General features: G+C 38.8%; 1 protein-coding gene across 15 annotated transcripts in view; it reads left to right on the top strand.

The window, feature by feature from the left end:
• The window catches only part of KIAA0825 (KIAA0825 ortholog), a 428,558-nt gene that overhangs the window by 145,406 nt on the left and 255,714 nt on the right, over positions 1-27,438 (top strand). For all 15 annotated transcript variants that reach the window (XM_086413109.1, XM_086413116.1, XM_086413110.1 and 12 more), the window contains 3 exons: positions 1,971-2,161; positions 5,398-5,580; positions 14,819-14,929. In XM_086413109.1, coding sequence (XP_086269235.1) covers positions 1,971-2,161; positions 5,398-5,580; positions 14,819-14,929 — 485 coding nt within the window. The remainder of the gene's footprint in view (positions 1-1,970; positions 2,162-5,397; positions 5,581-14,818; positions 14,930-27,438) is intronic.

The following is a 27,438-nucleotide window of genomic DNA, read 5'->3' as shown; positions in this document are numbered from 1 at the left end:
TTGATATCCAAGTTTTCCACCCAACAAGAACAATTCTACTCATAAACTCCATTTGAAGGTCAATAGATAATAACTATAGATTATTATTATTATAGTGACTACAAAAGACTTTAGTAATCAAAGAAGTTACCAGAAGAATAATATATAAAGAATATATACATAAGAAACTATCAAATTTAGGTATAGGAGAACATAAGTTCAGTTCAGTTCAGTCACTCAGTCTCACTCTTTGCAACCCCATGGACTGCAGCATGCCGGGCCTCCCTGTCCATCACCAACTCCTGGAGTTTACTCAAACTCATGTCCATTGGGTCACCCAACCATCTCATCCTCTGTCGTCCCCTTCTCCTCCTGCCTTCAGTCTTTCCCAGCATCAAGGTCTTTTCCAGTCAGTCAGTTCTTCACATCAGGTAGCCAAAGTATTGGAGTTTCAGCTTCAACATCAGTCCTTCCAATAATATTCAGGACTGATTTCCTTTAGGATGGACTGGTTGAATCTCCTTGCAGTCCAAGGGACTCTCAAGAGTCTTCTCCAATACCACAGTTCAAAAGCAACAATTCTTCTGTGCTCAGCTTTCTTTATAGTCCAACCCTCATATCCATACATGACCACAGGAAAAATCATAGCTTTGACTAGACGGATCTTTGTTGGTAAAGTAATGTCTCTGCTTTTTAATATGCTATCTAGGTTGGTCATAACTTTTCTTCCAAGGAGCAAGTGTCTTTTAATTTCATGGCTGTAGTCACCATCTGCATTGATTTTGGAGCCCCAAGAAATCAAGTCAGCCATTGTTTACACTGTTTCCCCATCTATTTGCCATGAAGTGATGGGACCAGATGCCATGATCTTAGTTTTCTGAGAATTAAGGAGAACATTGGAATTGTTTAAAATGATTTTTGTTTGAGAAATATAAGGAGTGTTCGAAATAGAAATTTTAAGTCAGAGGATTACTTAAGAGATAAAATAAGTTTTTCTCATTTAACTTTTGAAATAGTAACGTAATCAGGATAGTTTTAGAAGAACACATTCTTCAAACTTCAAATAATGTATTTCAAGTAATCTTTTAATCTGGTCTGAAGAAAACAAGCAAACTCCTAGCACACCTCCCTGAGAGCCTGTTAACTAATTATTGGTTGTAATTCACTTGAGGTGACCGTCTCATTTCTGCCTGTTTCCCCTTAGCTTTGGCTGCTGTTGGGTCTCACTCTGTGATGAGGGAAAATTTGACACAGAAAAGAGGTCTGTCAAGAGGTAGAAAGGAATGAGAACCTGGCCCTTTGGAAGTATAAAGTACTGTAAAAAATACTAAGAAATGATGATACCATCTGCCTGGGCTTTACGAAATCCTGCAAAATCAGACGATTTTAGGATGTGTTTCTAGTACTGTTGTTGAAACTCCATGAAGTTTCATGAGTACTTCATGATGAAGTAGCCTAATATAATCATCTTTGGTGACTCAGATGCATGTTGATAAGTACACACTCTGCAAGTTTATGTTTGCTCCTGTCATTTCATTGTAATGTGAAATCTAAACCATTTTTAAGATGATGTCAATGATGTTAATAAGCCCAGAAGAATATACATGTTTGATTTGAATGATTACTCTTTAATTTTAGAAGAATCAGCCCACTATCTTAGACTATGCAAGACTTTGTTTAGCAGCTACAAAGATGATCATTTTAAAGTAAATTTTAAACTCCGGACCACGAGTAGGTAAATCAAGGCTACCCTAGGTTAAATGCTTGTGGTCTGGATTTGCACTAGAATATCTGGTCTCATAATTGAAATAAAACATATGTTCCTCTGTCAATAAGAATGTTTTACATCTTGTCAAAAATCTTTCTTGGTCATCGAGTGCGTCAAACTCTCCAGCTATTTCCTTTCAGCCTGAACTAATTAAGTTCATAGGAAGCAAACTGACATTTGGTAAGATGCGATCCTCTTGTTTAATGTATGGTGGTTTTGCCAGGGGGAAAGATGCTCCTTCTCGCTCCAGATGTGGCATTATTTCTTCTGGGCGCTTCATCACGATCTCTGGACCATCCTGCCCCCTAAATTAGCCCAGGAGATACTAGCAGAAGTGCTGGAGAAGTCTTTGGGTCTCCTGGCCTCCAGATATGCCCAGGCCCATCCCAGTTATAAGAGAACCCTACAGATAAGGTAATTGAAGTTGTGAAAACCATTACTTTTCAAGAAAATGTTTGTCAGGTGTATAAAGTAGAATGTGCTTCTGAATCTCATGATGTAACTCCTTGTATATTTAATGTTTCTAACATCTGAAAGGAAATCATATTCAATTCTCCTGAGATACTTAAGTGCAAATGTGGAACTTGAATCAAAATAACTTTGTTCTTTTTTCTCCTTAAAATTGTATGTAAAACCCACTTTTTTTCAAAAAAGTGAGTCAAGTTGTATTACAATCTAGGACATAGATATCCAAAGGTTAATAAATAAGATAAAGAGAGAAAATTAAAATGGAGAGTAAAGCTGTGGTGCTGTGATGAAGTAATTTGACTTTGAAATTCCAGGCAACCAAGGAATTTTACTTTCGGGTGTTTTTTTTTTAATTTAATGCCTTTAAATATTGTAGTTCATCTTCATTAAGGAAACTCTTTTGTCTAATCATTTTTCTCTTAATATATTCTAATTACTTCTTTCCTCTTTTCCTTTTCTTTTTATTATGTATTACTAAAAAATAGTTCAAAATGTGAAATCACAGAAAATGAGGAGCAGCAGTCATGAAAATTATAGGCCAATTCTAAAGGAAATCAGTCCTAAAGGAAACCAATCCTAAAGGAGATCAGTCCTGAATATTCATTGGAAGGACTGATGCTGAAGCTGAAACTCCAATACTTGGGCCACCTGATGCGAAGAACTGACTCATTGGAAAAGACCCTGATGCTGGGAAAGCCTGAAGGCGGGAGGAGAAGGGGATGGCGGAGGATGAGATGGTTGGATGGCATCATTGACTCATGGACATGAGTTTGAGCCAGCTCCAGGAGTTGGTGATGGACAGAGAGGCCTGTAGTCCATGCTATGCTGTAGTCCATGGGGTTGCAAAGAGTCAGACACAACCGACCGACTGAACTGAACTGAACAGGCCAATTCTATGGGTTGTCTAGGCAATGAATATTACAAAAATGTGGGTACATGCCAACAATGGTCTATACAAAGTGAAACCTTTTGTTTTTATAAACATTCTGACTAATGTAATTGAGACCTGCCTTTTAGGTATAAAAATTTTTTTTTCAGATATGTTGCTGCTGCTGCTAAGTCGCTTCAGTCGTGTCCGACTCTGTGCGACCCCATAGACGGCAGCCCACCAGGCTCCGCTGTCCCTGGGATTCTCCAGGCAAGAACACTGGAGTGGGTTGCCATTTCCTTCTCCAATGCGTGAAAGTGAAAAGTGAAAGGGAAGTCGCTCAGTCGCGACCCCATGGACTGCAGCCCACCAGGCTCAGATATGCTAGGCAAAGCCTAAAGACATCAGAGGCTTTATTATTTTTTTCAGTAGGAATTATTTTCTGATCAAGCATGCTGCATGTGAGGGCATTTAGGTCTTGCTACAGTGTTTCATAAATACGGTATTTTTGAACAAGCTGTTTTGAATTATAATGCTACTGACCAAGCATTAAAAAAACAAAACAAAACATTGAATTCTGAAGAAGAGATGGAAAATTCCTTTTGAAAGCAAAGGATACTTTCATTCTTTTCCTTATGTAGCTTACATCACTTTTGACTGTGAGGTGGCAAGTCATTATGAGATACTTATGAAATCAGATTTACTATTAGCTCATGAAATAGGTAGTATATTTAATTAATTAACTGTACTATAGAGACTTTTCGCTTCTATTTTCTGGGTACGTAAAAACGTCTTGCAAAGCTAGAGTTAATCTTTCCTAGTTTTTATAAGTTACATATTTTTATTTGAATGATTAATTCTAAAATATCCATTTTGTAGAAATCAGATTTCACAGGCATGTGTTTGTTTGTGTCTGTGTGCATATATATCTATATTTATATCTATATCTATATATATCTTGGATTTGCAATTCTTTAATTAGCAATTAGAGTGAGTAGATGCAAACTACAATTAAACCTTCCTAAGGACGATTCTGGATGCTCTTAGAATTCTAGCTTCCAACTGTCATATAACAAAAACTGTGCTCTCTATATATATCTCAGTCACTCAGTCGTGTCCGACTCTTTGCGACCCCATGGACTGCAGCACACCAGGCTTCCCTGTCCATCACCATCTCCCAGAGGTTGCTCAAGCTCATGTTCATTGAGTTGGTGATGCCATCCAACCATCTCATCCTCTGTCATCCCCTTCTCCTGCCCAATCTTTGCCAGCATCAGGGTTTTTTCCTAGTGATTCAGCTCTTCACATCAAGTGGCCAAAGTATCAGAGATTAAGCTTCAGTATCAGTTCTTCCAATGAATATTCAAGGTTGATTTCCTTTAGGATTGACTGGTTTGAATATATATATATGCAAGGAAAATATTTATTTGATATTAATATTTTAATTTATATTAATTGTTTACTATTATATAAATTAATATTTGCATATACTTGTAAGGAGAACAAGTATTAAATTTGTGGCAAATATTTGTGACAAATTTATTTAATATTGCAAAGTTCTGAAACTGAGCTTTTTCATTTGTGCCTCTGGTGCCTTTTTTTTTCACCTCCCACATGCTGGGAGAACATATTGCTCAATCTTGTACCTTTCTTTTGATACCTTGTACTTGGATGCAAAGATTGTTCTGCTATCAAATTTTTACCTATCCCATGTATGTGGATAATAGAGAACTTTCTTTTAACCTGACTTTTCTTTTGCTGAATTTAATTTCAAAGAAACGCTCTTGAGATTCTTGAAGAGGATCTTAATAATGCAAAACAGACTGTTTTTCCTTTTTTAAAAAAAGCACTTCTGCAACACTTCACTGCTATGGACGTCATCATCTCTAAAGATAATGAATGGTGTCGTGCTCAGTCGTGTCCGACTCTTTGCAACCCTTTGGACTGTAGCTCGTTAGACTTCTCCGTCTGTGGGATTTTCCAAACCGGAATACTAGAGTGGGTTGCCATTTCCTCCTCTAGGGGATCTTCCTGACCCAGGGATCGAACTTGCATCTCCTGTCTCCTGCATTGAAGGCAGTTTCTTTCTGCTGAGCCATCAGGGAAGCCCAATGCATGGTATTATGGGTCAGCTAACACTTGGAAACTCAAAATCTATCTTTGATGCTTTGTCTGTTTTTGATCTCTGAATCTCTGATATCTAAGCAAATATTTCTATTCTTACATATGTTTAATATAATAGATATAAATGATAGTGTGCATACCCAGCAGAGAAAACAATTTTAACATGATTTCTTCTTTTTCTTTCCAACAGACTTGATGTCACAACAATTTTAATTTGCACTGAGAACATGTTATGGTCAGTTTGCACATCTGTACAGAAGCTTTTGAATCCTCATGCATATGTAGATGATAAAATTTTTAAAATTCATACCCACTGTAATAATCTCTTCACAACATTAGTTATTTTGACTTCACCATTAACAGAATTACACCAGTAAGTATCAAATGTATTTTCTTTTTAGCTACTATGATATGGAAAATAATGTAATTTTATGCAGCTTACTGAATTGTGTGAAGTAGCAAGTAGAAATTTATTGAAGTGCAGTTGTGATATTGTGAATTGAACCATTTTACAAAACTAACTCTAACCAACAGGGATTTCTTCATTCTCGAAGTTATTTGATCCTAATAATGTGATATTTCTCTATTGATTGATCCTGTTCAGTTGATAAGGCTCTAATACAAGCAGGAATGTTTTGAGCATCATTATTTGAGTTGTTTAAATTCTCAAATTTTATTCATGGATTGATTTGTCTGTGAAAAAATAAATCATATCCCAATGGCTTTATGCTCCTCTAAAAATATCTGTTAATTTGATATAAATGATTTTCTCTAATAAAAAAGATTTTTTAAATGATTATAAAATGCTCTCTAGTCTGGAAGAGACATAATGTTTCCATTTACTCTGCCATAGGTTTGCATTTTTAGTGTTGGACTTAGTGACTGGGCTAGTAATGGAAAGTGGAAATAGGAGTAAGTAATGATTTTTTAAATGTTGAAATATTTACTTAGCTAAACAAATAAGATTCAGGAAAATAAAAAAAATTGAACTGCTTTTCTGGTTAATTTCATTCAAATTTGTAATATGATAAAAGAAGTTAGAGTAAATCTTATAATGAAACATTAATATACTTTCGTTTAAACCCTCCTCCAAAGTAGTCAGTTTATCTTAAAAGATTAAATATTGCATATTCTTAGTTTCTTGGATAGTAAAAATTATACAGACTCGTATTTCTTAAGATAAATTTGACAAAGTATTTGTTTCTGTACCATCCTGGTAAAGGCAATATATAAATCTTGATTTTCGGTAACTTTTGTGTTAGGAATTCTAAGGGTAATTAACAAGTTTTTTCAAAATGTCCCTGTAATTTTCACCCACTCTTGAACTTTCAACAGACCCATTGTTTACAGATTGCTTCTTCTGGCAACCTTTCCGTTGAGATCTAATTTTAGAAATGGAGAATTCTTTCAGAAAGGGAAAGAAATAATGAGATAAATTGCCATAAATTTGGGATTATATGTATAATGGTGCATAATCACAAAAAGCTCAAGTTCTAAAGCCCATAATAAATCCTAGTAAACTAAACTGATTTACCATAGATGAAAAAATTACTGTGCTCTTAGTTCAGTGGGTCATTTCATCTAAGGGGAAGGCCCTGTGAAAATCAGGAACAAAGTTGACAAATTTCATGGATTGGTCATGGTGAGCAATATTGAATTTCATGGTCTGTCACAGATGAATAGAAAAATTTTAACCCCCCAATGCATTTGTAAAGCAAATAAATTATCATCAAAGGTTGCGTATTTTAATAATAATAATAATGTAACATACATTCATTATTGTTAACCTGTGGCCTTTTGATACATTTTTAAACAACTCTACAAGTACTCAGATCTCTGTGATTTGTGCATTAGATATTGCACAGTAACCTCATTCAACAAATTTAAATTGCTAATTTAAACCAGAATTGCAGAACATTTTATACCAAGCACTGCCTCTGTTTTTTTTTTTAATATAAAACATAGTGGTTTTGCTTTAAAGCATGAATAAAAGTCTATATATACTTTCATTTTTTATTATTTCTCAGATCATAAAAATTTTCACAGATTTTATCCATTCATGTTGGTATAAAATTTAGTTTGCTTTCCTAGAGTATAAATCTAATTTTTAAAATATATTTTGCTTTCTATTGACAAAGGAAATCTACAGGGCAACATGTTCCACACCTAATAGGAAAAAAAAAAAAGTGTGTGCTGCAAGAACTCTATTGATTTATTTAGCTTCTTTTCACAGCCAGGATATGAAGTTGTCATATTGTTAGCATTTCGAGAAAAAAAAATTGTATATCTATCTCACATTTAAAAATTAGGTTATATGCTTTGAGGAATTGGTTAAAAGTAGCAATCAGATGTTGATAGCATTGGATTTTTATAAACTATGCCTGACATTTGTCAGTCTATGTGATATGCCTTTCTTGAAGGTGACTGCTTTTATTCCAAGTAGTTCTGACAGATAAACTGAATGTATTTTCCTCTCCGAGCTTAGCATAGGACTACTAAATCCCAGGGCAGAAATATGATTTTTAAATCTTTTCAGAAAGAATGAAATGTGTTTGCAAATACGTGTGTCCTTTTTTAACTCCCCTTTGTAGATTTCTGTTAGGATGTTGTAAAAGGAGTACTTTAGGTTTGTCCTCCAGGGAAAGAGACCTGCTGAAACATAAAATATTCACCGTATATTTTCCGAAATGCTTATCACTTGTGGTTATGCTTATCTTCTTTCATAAAGGCAGTCACGCTGCTCTTTCAGACGTGCACTCCATGCACGTTCACACACATACGAAATAGTGGTTTCATGTGTTACATTTGCTTGCACAGAATGTTAGTTTTAGTTTCTATCTAGCAAATTAAAGTTAATTTTTAGAATTTTAGGTAAATACAATTCAGTTTCAACTCATTAAATACTCTTGCCTCCCTAGGCCCTATGATTAAGCACCAGGATTAAACACAGGTGTCACATCAGGGAGCAAGTTGAAATATTCACCCTCAAGTGTTATAGGAAAGTCTGATAAGATTTTTAATGTTAAAATTCAACATTATATATATTTCAAAATGTTTTGATGCGTCCTATAAAAATTAAAAGTGGAAACTTTTTGAAAGTTGATTGTCTCCAGTGTTACCTCATTTAATAACATGGGAGAATGAATTTCAGTGCAAGTACCAACATGCCAGGCAAAGGCTGGGTCATCAGAAATAGGCCAGAATGTTGATCACTGAGCCAGGGAACGGCAGACCTATCTTTGGGGTTCACTTGATGTCATTCACATGACTTTTGAGTCACTAAATTCCAAGGTATTTCAGTGCTCGTTCTGTAGTTTGGTTTCAAACTGGTTGCTGGGAGTTTTAAGGTTGGTTTGTTTATTTCTTTAGTTATTTGAAATTACTTCACTGTCCCTAATGAAACAGAACATGTTGGTCTAAAACTTTTTCTTTCATACCTCAAGAATGGCTGGTGCACTGGAGACAGGTGGTCCTCAAAATGGTAAGCATAGGGGATGCTCACGTACAATGTTGGGCATCATGTGGTCATAAACACAGTAACTTTACTCTTAGGTATATACACAAAAGAAATGCAAACATATGCCCGTGCAAAGATTTGCACACAGGAGTTCATAGCAGCATTTTTCATAGTAGTACAAAGTGGAAAGAAGCCAAATGTCCATCAGCTGGTAAATAGATAAACAGTAGGTGGCATATCCATACAGTAGTATATTATTCAGCCACTAAAAAGAAATGGAATCCTGACAGATGCTACAACAGGGATGAATCTCAAAACCTGCATGCTAAGTGAAAAAAGCCATACACACAGAGTACATATAGTGTGACTCAACTTATTAGAAACTTCCAGAATAAACAAATCCATAGAGACAGAAAGTCAGGCTTCCCTGGTGGCTCAGCTGGTACAGAATCTGCCTGCAGTGTGGGAAACCTGGGTTCGATCCCTGGGTTGGGAAGATCCCCTGGAGAAGGGAAAGGCTACCCACTCAAGTATTCTGGTCTAGAGAATTCCATGGACTGTATAGTACATGCAGTCACAGAGTCGGACATGACTGAGTGACTATCATAGAGACAAAAAATAGATTAGCGATTGTCAGGGGCGGGAGAGGAAGGGAGAATGGGTTTCTTTTGAACCTAATGAAAATGGTATAAAATTGCTGCTAAGTCACTTCAGTCGTGTCCGACTCTGTGCAACCCCAGAGACGGCAGCCCACAGGCTCCCCCGTCCCTGGGATTCTCCAGGCAAGAACACTGGAGTGGGTTGCCATTTCCTTCTCCAAAGCATGAAAGTGAAAAGTGAAAGTCAAGTCGCTCAGTCGTGTCCGACCCTCCGCGACCCCATGGACTGCAGCCTACCAGGCTCCTCCCTCCATGGGATTTTCCAGGCAAGAGTACTGGAGTGGGGTGCCATTGCCTTCTCCAGTATAAAATTAGATAGTAGTAAAAGTTGCATAACTGTGAATATAGTAGAAATCATTTAGTTGTGTACTTAAAATGAGCAAATATTGTGGTTTGTGAATTATATATCTCAATGAAGTTGTTAAAAATGAATGTGGACTAGATGGAAATAGAAACAAAAATATGTAAAATGTATTTTTGAAGAAGTGAAGCTGCTCAGTCGTGTCCGACTCTTTGTGACCCCATGGACTGTAGCTTATCAAGCTCCTCCGTCTGTGGGATTTTCCAGGCAAGAGTGCTGGAGTGGATTGCCGTTTCCTTCTCCAGGGGGTCTTCCCGACCCAGGAATCAAACCCAGGTCTCCTGCATTGCAGGCAGACGCTATACCGTCTGAGCCACCACGGAAGCCACTTACTTTTTAAAGAAGTATCTGGCAGAATGCAAAAGGACCCAGTAAACAGAGTTAAGTCTCTGAGCCATTTTGTTTAGATTAAATGGCTCCCTTTGTTCTCTTCCATCTAAACATTATTTTTGAGGGAAATAACTATTAAAAAAAAAACAAAACTAAAATCAAATCGCTTTATGTATGGTCTTAAAAGAGTAAAACACTGGTAAACAGCAAGTCATTGGTTTTGAGGAAGGCCAGTACCCTGAATCTCTAAGTAGCTGGTTCCTGCCTGGCACTCTAGGATCAAGTCTTGTTCTGTTTCTTCATCATATGGCCTGTTTCAATCTATCCCTTCGCTCTGTACCACCCAAGACTGACTTCACAGATGGCCCCTGTAATTCACCCTCCTTTTCACTAAGCAAAGTCTGACAATATCTTCTGTTTATTCACTCCTTTAAAAAAAAACAAAAAACAGTATTTACTCTGTAGGAAGATCCCCTGGAGAAGGGAATAGCAGCCCGCTCCCAATGGCACCCCACTCCAGTACTCTTGCCTGGAAAATCCCATGGACGGAGGAGCCTGGTAGGCTGAAGTCCATGGGGTTGCTAAGAGTCGGACACGACTGAGCGCCTTCACTTTCACTTCTCACTTTTATGCATTGGAGGAGGAAATGGCAACCCACTCCAGTGTTCTTGCCTGGAGGATCCCATGGACGGAGGAGCCTGGTGGGCTGCCGTCTATGGGGTCGCACAGAGTCGGACACCACTGAAGCGATTTAGCAGCAGCAGCAGCAGCAGCCATTATTCTTGGGGCTTCCTTGGCAGCTCAGATGGTAAAGAGTCTGCCTGTAATGCAGGAGACCCAGGTTCAGTCCTTGAGTTGAGAAGATCCCCTGGAGGAGGGAACAGCTACCCATTCCGATATCCTGCCGGGAGTCCATGGACAGACGAGCCTGATGGGCTACAGTCCATGGAGTCTCAAAGAGTCAGATACAACTGAGCAACTAACACTTTCTTTAGACCAAACGTTATAGCAGTCATTTTCTAACTTCAGGTCATCATTTTCTAACCTCAAAGATGTATTTTCGATCTTGAGAAACACAAGCCCAGGGGCAGGAGAAATGTAGGAAGCCTTATTGTGCTCCAAGTATCTTACCTTGATTTCTTTCACTTAATGCCAAGGGGCTAGTAGCCCTGCTTTATGAAAGAAAAGCAGTGACTTCCAACTATGTTTAAATGGTGAAGTAGACTGAATTTGGTTATCTCTACATGGGCTTCCCTTGTGGCTCAGCTGGTAAAGAATCTGCCTGCAATGTAGTAGCTGCTGCTGCTGCTAAGTCACTTCAGTCGTTTCTGACTCTGTGCGACCCCATAGATGGCAGCCCATGAGGCTCCCCCGTCCCTGGGATTCTCCAGGCAAGAACACTGGAGCGGGTTGCCATTTCCTTCTCCAGTGCATGAAAGTGAAAAGTGAAAGTGAAGTCGCTCAGTCGTGTCCGACTCATAGCAACCCCATGGACTTCAGCCTACCAGGCTCCTCCGTCCATGGGATTTTCCAGGCAAGATTACTGGAGTGGGTTACCATTGCCTTCTCTGGCAATGCAGTAGATCTGGTTTCAATTCCTGGGTTGGAAAGATCCCCTGGAGAAGGGAAAGGCTACCCACTCCAGTATTCTGGCCTAGAGAATTCCATACTCTGTAGTCCATGGGATTGCAAAGAGTCAGACATGACTAAGTGACTTTCAGTCATTCACCCATATATTCATGGTTAGTCAACTATGGTTTCAGGGGCATCAGAAGGACTCATATATCCTCAGTTATCTCAGGTGTTCCAGTGTTATCTCAGTAGTTCAGTCTCAAGCTAATTCTCCTTCTTCTGAAATGTGGTCTTCTCTGGTTATTTTTATTTATGGAGTACCTCCAATGGTAGCCACTGATGATACCAGACATTTGACCTGAACCCTGTGCCCCTGTGGACTTGCATCCTTGGACTTCCTCAATTCCATCCTGGAGATTTATTTCAATAGCCTCATATCATGGGACTCAGCCTCCTGGGAGGGCAGTCAAAAGCAGGGTGGCACAAGAGAAGCATAAAACCCAGCTAACTCTTTTTAGCGTATCCTACTTTTGGATATGCATTGAATTTATTTTATTCTAGCAGCAACTGGCTACATAAGGCTAAGGAGTCAGTGTTGTTAATGCGAAAATGAAAGAAGGCAACATGTGTAGATGAGGAAACCAAAGAGACAGAATCTGGTATAATGTGCTCAAGTGGGGTGGTGTGATCAACCCAGAGCCAGTATGATGTTAACAATAGAGAAGGGGTGTGACATTGGAGGCAAGGCAAGGAATTTCCCCAAATTTATAGTTTTCCCTTTAAGAGGCCACTAATTTGGAAAGCTGAGAAAATGTATTCTACTTCAACCTACGAACAATTACCTGTTTTTAAAGGAGTATCCACATTTGCAATATCAAAGTTCTTATTCTGTTGCTCATACGGTTGTATTTTACTCTCCACTATGAATTATTTAGAGCATCTTCTATTTTAACTGTACACCAAGACATCATTAGAGGTTATCTAATAGCTAGATCATCATTTCATTTTCCCATGGAGGCTTGTGGGCCAATTTTCACCCTGTTATACTCTCCAGAATAATGAAACTAATTTGGGATCTTGCTGTGGAATTAAATGCTCATACAGATTCCACCTCCTCTGAGACCATAAACATCTGCCATAACATTTATTATTGCCAAATAACCTTACTATTACCAGCGCAACTGTCAGTGGAGGGAAAGAGTTTAGGGACTGGCAGAAATGTTCTGGCAAGTATTGCATTGCCAGTGGTTTGTAGTCTAAGAATTTTGGCACCAAATAACCATTTTATTATTATTAGATCCTCCATTATTTTTCCTAATGTTGAGGATACAACTGTACCTAGACAATCATTTAGACTATCAAGTATTCCATGTCAGTTCTGAGGTAGTGGTAGACCTTCTCGAGAAGTATCTGCTACAGTTGTTACCATCCTGGTATTACTTGACATTTGCTGAGCCCTTGTTATGCACAGGCACTTTGCTAAGGGCTGTGTATGCATCATCTCAATCATCACAATTGCAAAACAACACTACACATCTAATAAAGACCCCACCCAAGATTCCAGCCCAGGATGCCGGGCTCCAGAACTCCTGTGCATTCCCAGGCAGGTGCATTATGATCTTCTATGACCCTCCCCTTGGGTATGGAGCAGGCAGCAAGAAGTGAACGTAAAAGGACAGGTGGTAAAGTCCTAACAAGAAGCAAAGCCAATAAGGGCAGAGCGAGTCATCCAGATTTCTCCTTTTATCTTCTGCCTTCTCCCTCCTCCCTTCTGCTGTCTCCATCCCCATGTTATTAGGGAATGAATATTGTTAATTTTATTAGTTTTATATATTTTTATATTTGTCCCATACACACTATCTCCTCTGCTTCTTACTTTGGTTTAGGACTTTTCTTCTGCCTGGTTTACTGAAATATCATCTTTATTCTCTCCCTTCCTTTAGCCCTAATCTTCTACGATCAACTTTCCTCACTAGTGCACAAGTGATTTTTCTAAAATGTAAAACAACTGATAAGACTCCTATGCTATAACCGTGATTCCTCATCGCTAATACATAGTCCAGACTCTTGAGAAAAGCATGTCTTGGTGTCCTGACCTAGCCTGTGCCTGTTTCTCTGGTTCACACGGTGGAAGGTATGGGATGGAAATAGGACAGCCTCATTTTGAAGCCTATTTAAGGAATTTTGTTCTATCTGAAATTTACTGAGGAAAAAAAAATGGCTTTCAAAGAGGAGGAGATCTATTAAAAGTCTAAAAAAATGTCAAAGTATCTTTAATGAGAAGGTGTTCTATTTGGCCAGACAAACAGTGGAGAGGCAGGTCAAATTTGGGAATGTGAGGATATAAGAAACAGGAAGGAGGATGTAAAGACAGGGATGGGTTTTCAAAGTGGAATTCCTTTCTACATATTATTTAAAAAATGCTATTGCTCTTGTACTCTAGATGAAGAGGGACAGCACCACTTCAAACAATTCCATTTCTCAAATACTCCCAGTTGTGACTCTTAACTCTATGCAGGAAGGCAAATATAGTTTTCTGTTATTATAAATATTTTATTATCCAAGCTATCTACTAAAGATTTTATGTAACAAATCCTTTCGTATTACCTCAAGATTTATTGTTGAATTGGGGCCAGCCTAGAAAAATGTTACAGTTACTTCTCCAAAGGTAGTTGTAGACCAGTTATTCTGGCCAAATTGTTCTAATTTTGAAGTCACCGTCCTATATTTTACAGTTAAATTCTTCTTCATTTGCCTTCTGTAAGCCCATAGGAGCATAAAAAATTAATTATAAATTATTTTTAATTGTTTAATATTTATATATCATTTTAAAGAGTAAAAAGTAATACCCTTATGCTAATCATTTTTACAGTATTGAAGCAAAAATGACAAAATATTGACATTTATTAGGTTCCAGGTGAGGGAGGGCGAAATGAGTGGTATTCATTTTACCATTTTGATACATTTTTTATAAATTTCATAATGTGAATCTTTTAAAAAATGAAATGATAATGGTATCATCATATCTTCCCAAGTGTAAAGATTGTTTCACAGAGGCCTCTGAATCATCTGTTAAATTATAAATACCAAGTGGGTGCGTTTGTTCATTCTAGCACAATACTGTTTTGTATAAAATCAGTTAACTTTAAATACTAAGAAAAAAATGGGTTCTGATGGTCTTAATAGTTAATATTTCCTGTATATTCTGAAATAATGATTTTTATTTCACTAGGACTTTTCAGCATGGCCTGGGCGATTCTTCTTCAGATTCCTTGAAGCCAATTTTCAAGCAACCATTACATTGGCTTTCCTGCATATCCCATTTCTACCCTTCTTTACTCAGGTGAGGACCTGTAAAAACTATACCATCAATGGTTCTTTGATTCCTTTGACATTTAATAGAAACTCTTATCCATGGAGGTAAATACATCTTACAAAAAGAACTCAAAACTTTTGACACTACACAGGTAAGTAAAGAGTGTATGTCCTTTTTGAGCCCAAGAAGCCAAGATACAGGCCTCACAATCATGCTCCTAACATAGCTTTACTAAAGTGATAGAGAAATGTGAATTTTTTGGAATTTAGTTTTTATTTTAGCCAATTGCCTAGCCATTTTAAAATTCATTCTTGATCTATGACTGGGGATGTGACAGTTCTCCAACTAATTGTCAAAAAAAAAGCAAAAAAAGCAATAATCTTGGATAATTCATGTAACTCACTCAGAGCCTGAGGTAAGAGTTTTGAGAGAGGAGTAACTTTTAAAATTATGAATAGGGTCTTTCACTTTTATTATTTAATCAACGGCATTTAAACATAAGAAAAATCATTTAAAGCATGAAACATACTTCCAGAGTAATCTGATGACATTTTGTGGCATTACGTGTAATGTCAGTTTGAGTCTTTGCTGAATATATCATTGGAAAGTCCCTTTCCTTGGTATCTGTGAATAAATATATCATGTAGAGCTGAAGGAGATATTGTTAATTCTTGCACATTCTTGATTCATCTTGGAAATACACTGTTAGTGATCTCACCATATAAATGGCCTGGCTGTATTTCTCTCTTGAAGAACAAGAGTCCCACCTGGAAAAAGAGGGCAGGAAAACCTCTTTCAGAAGTCTCTACAGACACAGTAAAGGTTAACTGCTTACCTGTCGTGCGCCTTTCCCCTTGCACGTAATGGGGAATCCGAGATTAATGAGATATTTATCCTCCTACCTTCAAGGACCTCAAAGTATTGTTATTTGACTTACATATAAAATATTTTCACCATCCCTGAACAATTCCTTATGACTGATCCCATCAATTCCTTATGATGAAAGCCTTTAATACTCTGTCATCTCCATACGCTGCAGCTGGCATGAAAATATACTCTTATGTCTTTGAGAATTAAAGAACTGACTTTGATATACATTAGTGCAAACACCTGAAGGAACTGGATCTTTTACAACGTGACTTAAGCAAACAGCATGTGTCATTGTGATGAGTTCTCAAACTTCTAAACATACTTGCTCTCATGTTACGATCACATTTGCTTTAATCTATCTTTATTATCTGCTTTTATCTTAACCTGTAATCATTGGAGTTACTTCTTTAAGCATAGCTCTGGAAGAATTCCACCTCCAGGTTTGTTCTGTTCAGCCATCTAGAGCCTGGGGAGTCAGAGGGTCAATGGGTTTATCTTTCAAATGCCTTTTCATGTAACAAGACTTTTCTTTATTTCTGCTTGATTATGGCAAGCTATCTTTACTATGACCTTCACAAAAAGACTAGAACATGCTGGTAACTACGCAGCTCACAGTGGAAATGCAACCGGATATAAGTTTTCTGGAGGGCAATATAATAAACTGTATCAAAAACCTTAAAAATATTATAGCCCTTTATCCAGCAATTCTATTTCGAGGAATCAATCATAAGAATTAATCAGAGCTGTTGAGAAAGTTTCATATACAAGGATATTCATCAATGTATTATTTGTGAAAGGAAAAAATGGAAACGAATGTCTCACAGTATGCAATTAGACAACTCACTTATGGATTAGCCGTGTGATAGACGACTGTGGAGTCATTAAAAAGGTTGATTTTGAAAAATATTAAATGGCAAATCATTGCGATTTATAGTTATGGGAAAACTGCAGCTTAGTAATGATGCAGTAATCAAAGCCAACCCAGGCTTCAGAGTGATAACTCTCAAACTGATAGGCCCAGTCCTTCGTGAACGTTATCTCTTTCAAGCCTCACACCCAGTCTGTGAAGTCTGCTTTCATGGAGAGTAAAGTGACGTGCAGGTAGCAACTTGCTGAAGAGAGCAAATCTAGGAGACAGACTCTGAAGCTCAGCTTGTCTGCTCCTAAAGCCCAAGCACCAGACAGCTGCCCCTCCACCGTTCAAAGGGAGAACAGTTCAGGGTGATGTTAACAGGCATTTAAGAAAAACCTAAGATTGTCAGTTATTCATTGTGTAAAGTATCTTTTTATGGTTCTACTTGCAGGAGCTCTGATATACTAACCTATATGGTGTTTACCTGAAGGAGGGATCTAGTGTAAAATCCCCCAAACTTACAGGTTATGAGAACCCCTGTTTCCCAAGGGATGAACAGGTATTGGAAGATGGGACACAATTGAGATATGCCAAACATACCAGCTTCCCAGGTGGTGAAGTGAACCTACCTGCCGATGCAGGAGACATAAGAGACATAGGTTCCATCCCTGGGTGGGGAAGATCGCCTGGGGAGGGCATGGCAACCCACTCCAGTGTTCTTGCTAGAGAATCCCATGGATAGAGGCACCCAGGGGCTACACTCCATAGGGTCACAAAGAGTCAGACATGACTGAAGTGACTGCACCCACACATGCACAAGCTATGCCATACTACTCTACGTATAGCCCGAAAATAGGATGTATAGAAAAACAAATATTGAAAGGGTATGTGAACTCTACATTAGAGAACTTTTACTTTGCATCTTTGTATTATAAGATTGTGATTGATTTTAATTTTTATCTGTGCATTTTCCAAATTTCCTGTAATGAAAGCAGCTTAATTTTATTAAGGTAAAAATAAATTCTTAAATGAAAGAGAAACCTCATTTTTTGGAGTTCTTTGATCTACATGTATTACCCTAGAGCCTCTGTACAGAGGATTTCTAGCTCTGGGCACTTCCTTTACTCCAGTATCCTGTGTCTGGCTGTCCATATTTCTTGAGCTAACCACCATATTACTGGAAATCCAGCGTGATGTCCTCACGGATCCTTCTTTTTACTCTTCCCTTGTCCTCTCAGCATGGTGTCTTTTCTATTAGGAGCACACCAGGCATCCCTATCCTTCACCTCTCCCAGAGCTTGCTCAAACTCATGTCCCTTGAGTCAGTGATGCCATTCAGCCATCTCATCCTTTGTCACCCCCTTCTCCTCTTGCCCTCCATCTTTCCCAGGATCAGGGTCTTTTCCAATGAATCAGCTCTTCCCATCAGATGGCCAAAGTATAGGAGCTTCAGCATCAGTTCTTCCAATGAGTATTCAGGACTGATTTCCTTTAGGATTGACTGGTTTGATCTCCTTGCTGTCTAAAGGATTCTCAAGAGTCTTCTCTAGCACCACAGTTCGAAAGCATCAATTCTTTGGCGCTCAGCCTTCTTTATGGTCCAACTCTCACATCCATACATGACTACTGGAAAAGCCATAGCCTTGACTATATGGATCTTTGTCAGCAAAGTGATGTCTCTGCTTTTTAACACACAATCTAGGTTCCGTAACTTTCCTTCCAAAGAGCAAGCATCTTTGAATGTTATGGCTGTGGTCCACTGAGCTCTCTGTTGCCTGTTCCTAGTGTATTATCACATTCAATTGATTCATCCCCATAGTTCTTTTAGATCCAGTCAGTCTTTCTCTCCAACACATCACAACAACCTTGGTCCATTATTACTATGGACTATTTTTACTATTATTTAATATGTTTTATATTAAATACTATTCTCAGGAAAGGAAATGGCAACCCACTCCAGTATTCTTGCCTGGAGAATCCCACAGACAGATGAGCCCGGTGGGCTACGGTCCACGGGGTCACAAAGAGTCGGACCCGACTGTGGGACTGACAACAACAAAAATACCGTTCTACCGCTCAAGAAGAGCCTCTGCCTCTCCCACCCTGCCTGGCTTGTTTCCTGGGGCACCCAGCACTCTTCTCTGCTCTAGTTCTCAGTCTCTTCTCTTGTCTTTAAGACATAGTTATTCTACAGTTTTTGCTTTTACTTATTGCCTGTCCTTAGCTTTCAGTCTTTTTTTTAATCTCATTTTCTCTCCTGAAATGCCTTTGTTTCTCTCTTTTGCCTTTTTGAATTCCCCACACAAGTACAGTATGAGCCCCTCTACCCTGACTTCCTGACAGTTATTCTCTCTAATCTTCCTATATAATCTGCTTAGGAAGACCCGATCCACATGATTTATGATCCAACATGTTCAGAGGAGTGGTACAGTCAGAGGAAGCCAGGATAGCAATAAAAGTAATTTCAGAATAACTCATCTTATTGATTTGCATCTGTCAAGCATTGCAGTGGGAATTCCTAGGCTACCATCATGTAACCTTAAAAATTTCACCTTTCCCTTTCCTCACATATATCAGCTGTTTCTGTGTTTTTACCCTGCAAATTAGGCTCCAAACTCCATCCCTCACCTTAGTAGCTAAAATGAACCGTTCAGGGAAACACATATGGGTTAAATAATGAAGAACTGAAAATAGATTGTGATTTTTATTTTGAAAGGGTGAGGCTGAGACAAAATATTTAATTATGATGCATCTTAGGAATTTAATCACCTATTTGCTTATTTATTTACAGCTGTGCATTGTTTCAGAGAGATTTAAGTTGACTTTTAACAATATTAAGTATATTAAGATAATGAATTAAAAGTAAGTGAGAAGGAAGAGGCAGAGCAAGGAGGACATAAGATTGAGACTTACAACAAGAGTTACAGATGCATAAATAGCTGTATGCATCATAAACTTGTCTATAGGATTTCTAGAGAAAGCCTATGAAGTGTATAAATTGGTAAAAATAGAATTGTTCATGTTCTTCTAGAACTCCTGGAATAGTTTAGAAGAGTTTACTTTAGGGAAAGTATATGTATTTTCAAGGCAATAAGTAAAATGTACTGTATTCATTATCCCTAGCAGTAGTAGGCTAGCAATGTGAGTTGATTTAGAAAGGGCAATCAGTTTCATACTAGATTAAACTAAGGCATGTGGAGAATATATTAATCTCAGGATTGATACTATGACAGCATATTGTGCTTTCATATAAATGTTGAAGAAAAAACATTATCTTAGTCAATTATACCATTGTTGCAGTATAATGTTTTTTATTTATTTTCCCAACTTTCATCATCTTGTGGTTCTTTAAATATTTCCAAATACTTTTCAGGTCTTCCTTAGCTAAGTAGGTCATAACCATACACTGAATCCAAGTAGCATAATCAGTGTGAGTAAACAGTCCATTCATTTTACACTGCTCATTTTCTTTTATGATGACAACATGATGTTTTGATTCATGGCCAGTCCATTCTGAGCTGTAGATATTTCTTCCTACTATGCTTTTGTTTTCATTATGGTTTTACTCAATGTAATCCTGTTTTGGATTCATATCCTTTTTTTCGCCACTGCCTAAATATTAAGCTACCTTTAGCTTCATTATACTATATGCCATGTGAGTCTTTTCCTTTGTGCAATTTACCAAGATGTATTCACTTCATCCTTTCAGTAAATGCATTTTAAAATTTTTCTCCAAGTAAGGCATGTGCTAGGTGTTAGAGGAAAAAGATGGGCAATAAAATTTCTCTGTCTCCTTTGCAGGTTCATCTACTTTGGCCTGGCCATTAAATATTGAGCATCTTTAGCATTCTATCATAGAACCTTTTCTAGGTGAAGTCACACATGCCTGTGGTTTCATGTACTTTGAATTGCCCCCAAATCCATATCTCTAGTTTTAATCTCTCCTAGGACTGCAGACCTACTAACTTGTGTGTGACTCATACATGAATGTCTTCTTCAGATTTATACCCAGTGAACACACACAGACCTCAAGCTCAATATGACCATATTTGAACTTAGGAAACTCCCCTCCCAACTGATCCTCTTTTATTTTATTTCCATCTTGATTTATTGTACCTGCACGTGGTTGTATAGAGGCTTCCCAGGTGGCCCGAGTGCTAAAGAAGCCACCTGCTAATGCAGGAGACAGACACGGGTTTGATCCCTGGGTCAGGAAGATCTCCTGTGGAGGGGGTCATGGCAGCCAACTCCAATATTCTTGCCTGAAGAATCCCATGGACAGAGGAGCCTGGTGAGCTACAGTCCATGGGGTCACAAAGTGTCGGACACGACTGATGCATTTTAGCACACATGCACACACATGGTTGTATAAGCCTGACACCAGGAGGCATCCTGAACACTTCCCTCCTTTTCTCCAAGAGATCCAGTTCATACTGCTGCTGAGTCACTTCAGTCGTGTCCGACTCTGTGCGACCCCATAGACGGCAGGCCACCAGGCTGACCCGTCCCTGGGATTCTCCAGGCAAGAACACTGGAGTGGGTTGCCATTTCCTTCTCCAACCCATGAAAGTGAGAAGTGAAAGTGAAGTCACTCAGTCATGTCCGACTCTTAGCGACCCCATGGACTGCAGCCTACCAGGCTCCTCCATCCATGGGATTTTCCAGGCAAGAGTACTGGAGTGGGTGCCATTGCCTTCTCCCAGCTCATACTAAGTCTAGTTAATTTTAGCTCCTAATATCTGCTATCCATAGTGCCACCCTTGCCTTAGTGATTCGTCTCTTTCCTGACTACTGCAATGACACCTCTGTTTCCTCCTATGTATGTGTTGGCTTCCATTTCTAATATTCTCCAAACTACAGCCAGAGACTTCTCAAATCCAAAGCTATTTTCAAAACTAAATTTTATCATTCGTGAATTCCTCTTTATCCTTCAACATGCACACAAAATTTACCATGGCCTGTAAAACCTACATAGATGTGGCTCACCCATCTTTGCAACCTTTTCTCATACCACACTAGCCTGTGATTTTTGCTTTTCACTCATTAGCCTTTTTTACACTTTCTTGCCACAAAATATTCCTTTTTGCCACAGGATCTTTGCACATGCCTTACCTTACCCTGAAAGGCCTTCTTCTTCTTTCACTTAGTTAATGTCAATGTAATTTCATATCTCAGCTCTGGCATGACTTCTGTAGGGAAGCTTTTCATCAACCCCAAAGACTAGTTTACTTCTTACTACATCTTCTAGTAGCATCGTGTGCTTTTCCTTGATTGAGTTTTCATAGTTGTAATTTCATCTTTATTTGTATGACCATTTAAACTATATATGTATTCCCCACTAAATTCTGTAAAAATAGTGACTTTTTTTTTTTTTTTTTACTTATTGTTGTGTCTCTGTCACCTTGCACCTAGAAATCAGCCAGCAAATATTAGTTTACTGAATAAGTGGATTAAGGAACAAATGAGTTATTGTAGCATTGTTTCAGATAGTACCACTTTAAATGGTACATTTAACTCTTTTCAAACATTTGATCTGAGTGGTAAAGCTCAGTGATGGGAAAAATGGTCTATTGAGGAGGTGTCTTCTAGTAACCTAGGGCTGAACATCTGGGGAGGAGGACAAAAGAGAACTTTGGTCTCCCAGCAGCTGCTGTCAGGCTGTTCCACAGCACTGAAGAAAAAGGCTTAGAGAACTTGTACTCTGATGAGATGCCAAGCTTTGACATAGAGCCAACAGTCAGGGGAGAAGTAATGAGAGATTTTTGAACACCAAAGCTCTTACATGGCTGTTCCAGAGTGTGGATGGACAAGCAGCTGGATCTTTGAAAAGATTTTCAGAGAAAAAGCCATGTTTGTGGAGCAGTTATTAAAAGAAGTGAAAGTGTCAGGTGAGCTGGATACTTGATGAAGCTAGATATTTCTTCATATCTTTCCTTTTCTATTATGGCTTGAATGTATTATATAAAAAAGAATATAGCAATGGAGCCAGCAATGAGAAGATAAAAGACAACTATAGGTTTTCAGATTAGTCAGACAGGTTTGCAGACTTGTATAGTTTTGTAATTTTGGAAAGTTAAATAGCTTGTATCTTTGTGAGGAAATTGAGATATAAATACAATATGATCATATCTATCCACCTGAAAACAGGGTGCGATACCATGGTCTACTTCTCATGGTCTTGTAACATCTTTTCTTAGCTTCTGAGATATTCCCATGACAGAGTCATGAGGATTTAATTAGCTAGATGCCTACATGGCACCCACCACGTAAGTGCTTACTTAACAGTCATTCAATGCTGCTGTGTTAGGAAAGAACTATGTTTCAGAAAGTGGCAGATCTTATCAGTTATCCAAACATGTTAAAAAGCCAACTCGAAGTGTGATAAAGTGGAAAGATTATTGAACTACTTTCTCGTGGGGTCTCATATCAGAAGTGTGATGTCAGAAGAGACCTTTCTTGAACTCCTCTAATAAGGTATTATTATGTGGTAGACAAGGACCAGAGAAGGCAGTGGCACCCCACTCCAGTGCTCTTGCCTGGAAAATCCCATGGGTGGAGGAGCCTGGTAGGCTGCAGTCATGGGATCACTACGAGTCGCACACGACTGAGCGACTTCACTTTCACTTCTCACTTTCATGCATTGGAGAAGGAAATAGCAACCCACTCCAGTGTTCTTGCCTGGAGAATCCCAGGGACGGGGGAGCCTGGTGGGCTGCCATCTGTGGGGTCGCACAGTGTCAGACACTACTGAAGCGACTTAGCAGCAGCAGCAGATAAGAACCAGTAATAGTTAAAGGACCCCAGAGAGATAACTTCTGGTCCTCTAAAGGGATGGTTGAGTGAGTCAGTAGGATCCAGTATCTTAGTGCCCCAGGTGCTAGAATAGCACTTCTGGGGGAGTTCAGAAGTAATCGTTGGCATGAAGTATTGTTTTTAAAATTAAAATTAGATTCTCACCTGTTTTTTTAGAAATAAGATACACTAACTTGTGTAACTCTAAAGTGTGAAGCTGGGGCTATGAATTTGGGGCACTAATATATCTTCAGATGATTTTTGAGAAATAGGGTCATCCTAAGTGAAAAAGTTTAGTTTACTGAAATCAAGAAATAATTTAGGTCTTTACAGGTCAAACACTTGTTCTTTAAGTTGTGTACCCATTATTGTAGATACCGTCAACTCTGAAAAAAATGAGACTGTGTAAGAGTATCCATCTACCTAGGTGGATAAAGTTATTAAAAATCAAAGCAAACCCTATATATAAATGTGCAGATGAACCCTGTCTTATTTCTATTTATTGAATCATCTGTAACTATAAAGATCATAGAGACTTGGCTATACCCATTATATAGATTAAAATGTATGCAAGCATTTTCAATGTTATAAGTACATATAATTTGTACATTCTTGATTGAAATGGTGCAGCAAATATTTTGGATTTTTTATCTCCTCAAGCTCTTTTCCTAGGTACTAAAGAGAAAGATGATAGAACTGCTTTAAATATTTGTCTTATTTTCCTAGCACGATTTGGAAGGATTAGTTTTGGAAAGGCAAAAGTAGAATGGTAATACAGCTTTTCCTTCTCTGCTTTCATTTTCCTACTTTAGGGCTTTTACTTGGTTTCTCTTTAGTTATGCCCTTGCCTTTGTTCTCTGAATCATTTAACTTATGGTCTCTGGTATAAATTTGACCCAGTAATCCATGACAGGAACCATCTGGTCAAAATCAGTCCCCCATTAAATAACATGGCTCCAATTTGGGAATCAGCCTTGAGACCACAAACCTGAGTTTGGGTCAAAAACTTGGTATCCTCAATCAAGGAAGTTGAATAGAGCCAAACATCCTCAAGGCTGAAAATTACAACATACCCACCAAATATCAACCAGGTTGAATGAAAGAAACACAGGGTAGTGGAATAGCCAAGGATTTTAAAGTCAGGAAAACCTGGGTTCAAAGTCCAGTTGCCATGTTTATTAGCTAAATGACCTTACTGTATTTTCTCAGTTTTCCTGAAACAAACACTGAGATAAATCCCAAGTGCCTCCATGCATGTCTTATTTTCTGTTGTTCAGTCGCTCAGTCGTGTCCGACTCTCTGCAACCCAGTGGACTGCAGTATGCCAGGCCTCCCTTTCCTTCACTAACTCCCAGAGTTTGCTCAAGCTCATGTTCATTGAGTTGATAATGCATCTAACCATCTCATCCTCTGTCGCCCCCTTCTCCTCTTGCCCTCAATCAATCCCAACATCAGAGTCTTTTCTGGTGAGTCAGCTCTTCACATCAGGTGGCTAAAGTATTGGAGCTTAAGCTTCCATATCAGTCCTTCCAATGAGTATTCAGGACTGACTGACTTCAGGATTAACTGTTTTGATCTCCTTGCTGTCCAAGGGACACTCAAGAGTCTGCTCCAGCACCACAGTTTAAAAGCATCAATTTTTTAGTGCTCAGCCTTCTTTATGGTCCAGCTCTCACATCCATACATGACTCCTGATGTCTTATTTTATATTTCCCCAAGAAGCAGTCCTCGAGACAAGGATTGAGGTGAGAATAGTTTATTTTCTAAGTGGAAGAAACACTCGATGGGAGTAGATGAGACAAAGAAAGACAGCAGATCAAGAGCAGTGTAATCATAGGAGTAACTGGAACTTAAACCTTCTGGGGAAATTCTTGGAGCCAGTGTGAAAGGCATCTCACAGAGTTATTCTGCCAAAGGAACAAATATGCTGATGAATTTATTAGAAACTTTCTTCAGTTATCGGCTGAAGGCTACTCTGGAGGTGTTAATTTGCTGGCACTTCCAACCTGCCTTGTTGGAAGGTAGAGAAATGCAGATTCTGACAGCATAAGGCAGGTCAGTGCCAACTGAGTGGGAAGGGCAAGAGGACGTGGGGACACTGACATTTGGGCTAACCCTGGTACCACTGACATCCGCTACTCGTTATTTAAGTTCTCTGGACTTTATCGTTGATTCTTCAAGGTGTGATGGCTGGTGGAAAAAAAAAAAACAAAAACAGTTTTATTATTCTTAAGTTAATGGGACAAACTAGCATATCCCTGGCTGTCGTTATTCCTGAGTCTGCAAGTTCTCATCATCATTATATTCCTCTACCACTTATTCTGGCTTCCCCTCCCCCTCGGTCATCTGTTGAGTGTGTTGCTTACCTAGCACAGACGTTGAGACCCTCCTTGAGATGCTGAACCATGACTGCCATTCCCTGATCAGAATGTGGTTACTTCGGCCACCTACTTATGCTTGTTAGCAGTCATGAGAGCATCATTTCTTGACTCCCTGGTGAATCCCTTGACATACAAATATACGCCTCCCTGCTCCGCATGTGCAGTAGCAACTCTAGCTCCTCGGTGATAATCAGAGTTATCACCCTTACCGGTATAGTGGCTCCTTTCTTTGCCTGCTAGACTACTGGCATGGGAATCCAAAAATAACTGGATGATGGCAGGTATAACATTATATTTAGTAGAATTTTTCATGGTTCCCCTGGTAGGGGTTGCCTTCCTAAACTCACTCCACCATAGACACCAGGATCTCCACTTCCCCAGACACTGTGGGGAGTTATGGGAATGGGAAAACATAAATTCCCAGGGGATAATCAGGAGCTCTGGTGAGAAGGTGGCTTCTAGTATCCTTCAGAGAGAACTCTCACCCTTAGCTCCTGGATTTATGTAGTTTATCTCTTAGGGACGTGGAACCATATAATGGCTGTTCATTTAAAGTAAATATCTAGTCTTGAAAAACAGCACCCAACATCGCTTGGTTTTATCCCAAGCTGTGTGTTTCAGAGTCCGTTCTAATGTTCCCCTATTCTGACAGCTTCTGCATGTTTTGTGTATAGTAGGGGCAGGGACCCCCAAGGTCATGTGACCTGAACAGTGAGGCTAATTGTATTGTAGTCTGACTTTCCTTTGGAGAAGAAAAAGGCACCCCACTTCAGTACTCTTGCCTGGAAAATCCCATAGACTGAGAAACCTGGGTAGGCTTATAGTCCATGGGGTCACAAAGAGTGGGACACGACTGAGCAGCTTCACTTCACTTCACTTCACTGACTTTACTACAGTCTTTTCTTACCCTGTGCTCCATGCACAGCTGTGGTTGAAAGTCAGGCCATTGTTCACTTATGGGTCTAGCATTTTTAAACTTTATACTGCAGTGTGACCACATGCTAAAAAATTGCAGAAATTGCAGATGAACTACTTGATGTGCTAGGCTTAGTTGCTCAGTCATGTCCAACTCTTTGCAACACCATGTCCATGGGGCTTCTCTAGGCAAGAATACTGGAGTGGGTTGCCATGCCTGCCTCTAGGGGATCTTCCTAACCCAGGGATCAAACTCAGGTCTCCCACAATGCAGGCAGATTCTTTACCATCTGAGCTACCAGGGAAGCCCAAGAATACTGTAGTTGGTAGCATATCCCTGCTCCTTGATACATTTTCATAAAGTAAACACACCCAAATACAACCAAGATTTTTCACAGTGATTCCATAATAATTTGTTAGTTTCATAAACAGGTAATTTTTGAGCCCCTTTATTGCCTGGATTTGAAAGAGTTCTTAGGCCTCTTCATGCCCAGAAATGCAGCACTGTATGAGTATAAGCCTGATATAACCCAGCCATAAATTTGTCCTGTCTGCTAATGTAGGATTTATGAGTTCCAGTGGATTTATCAATTCTGTTCTCTTCTTTGTATTATAGTGGAATTCAACATGTACATATTTGATACATACATATATTAAAAAAATTTCCTTTTTGTCATTTTCTGTGAGGCTCATCTCACTTTCACAGCTCCACCAGCTCAAAGGAT

This window comes from Bos grunniens, chromosome 7 (assembly GCF_055505025.1).
Source record: "Bos grunniens cultivar Pamir isolate PY7600 chromosome 7, Bosgru_T2T1.0, whole genome shotgun sequence".
NCBI classification, from domain to species: Eukaryota; Metazoa; Chordata; class Mammalia; order Artiodactyla; family Bovidae; genus Bos; species Bos grunniens.
This window is presented reverse-complemented; position numbering and strand designations above follow the sequence as displayed.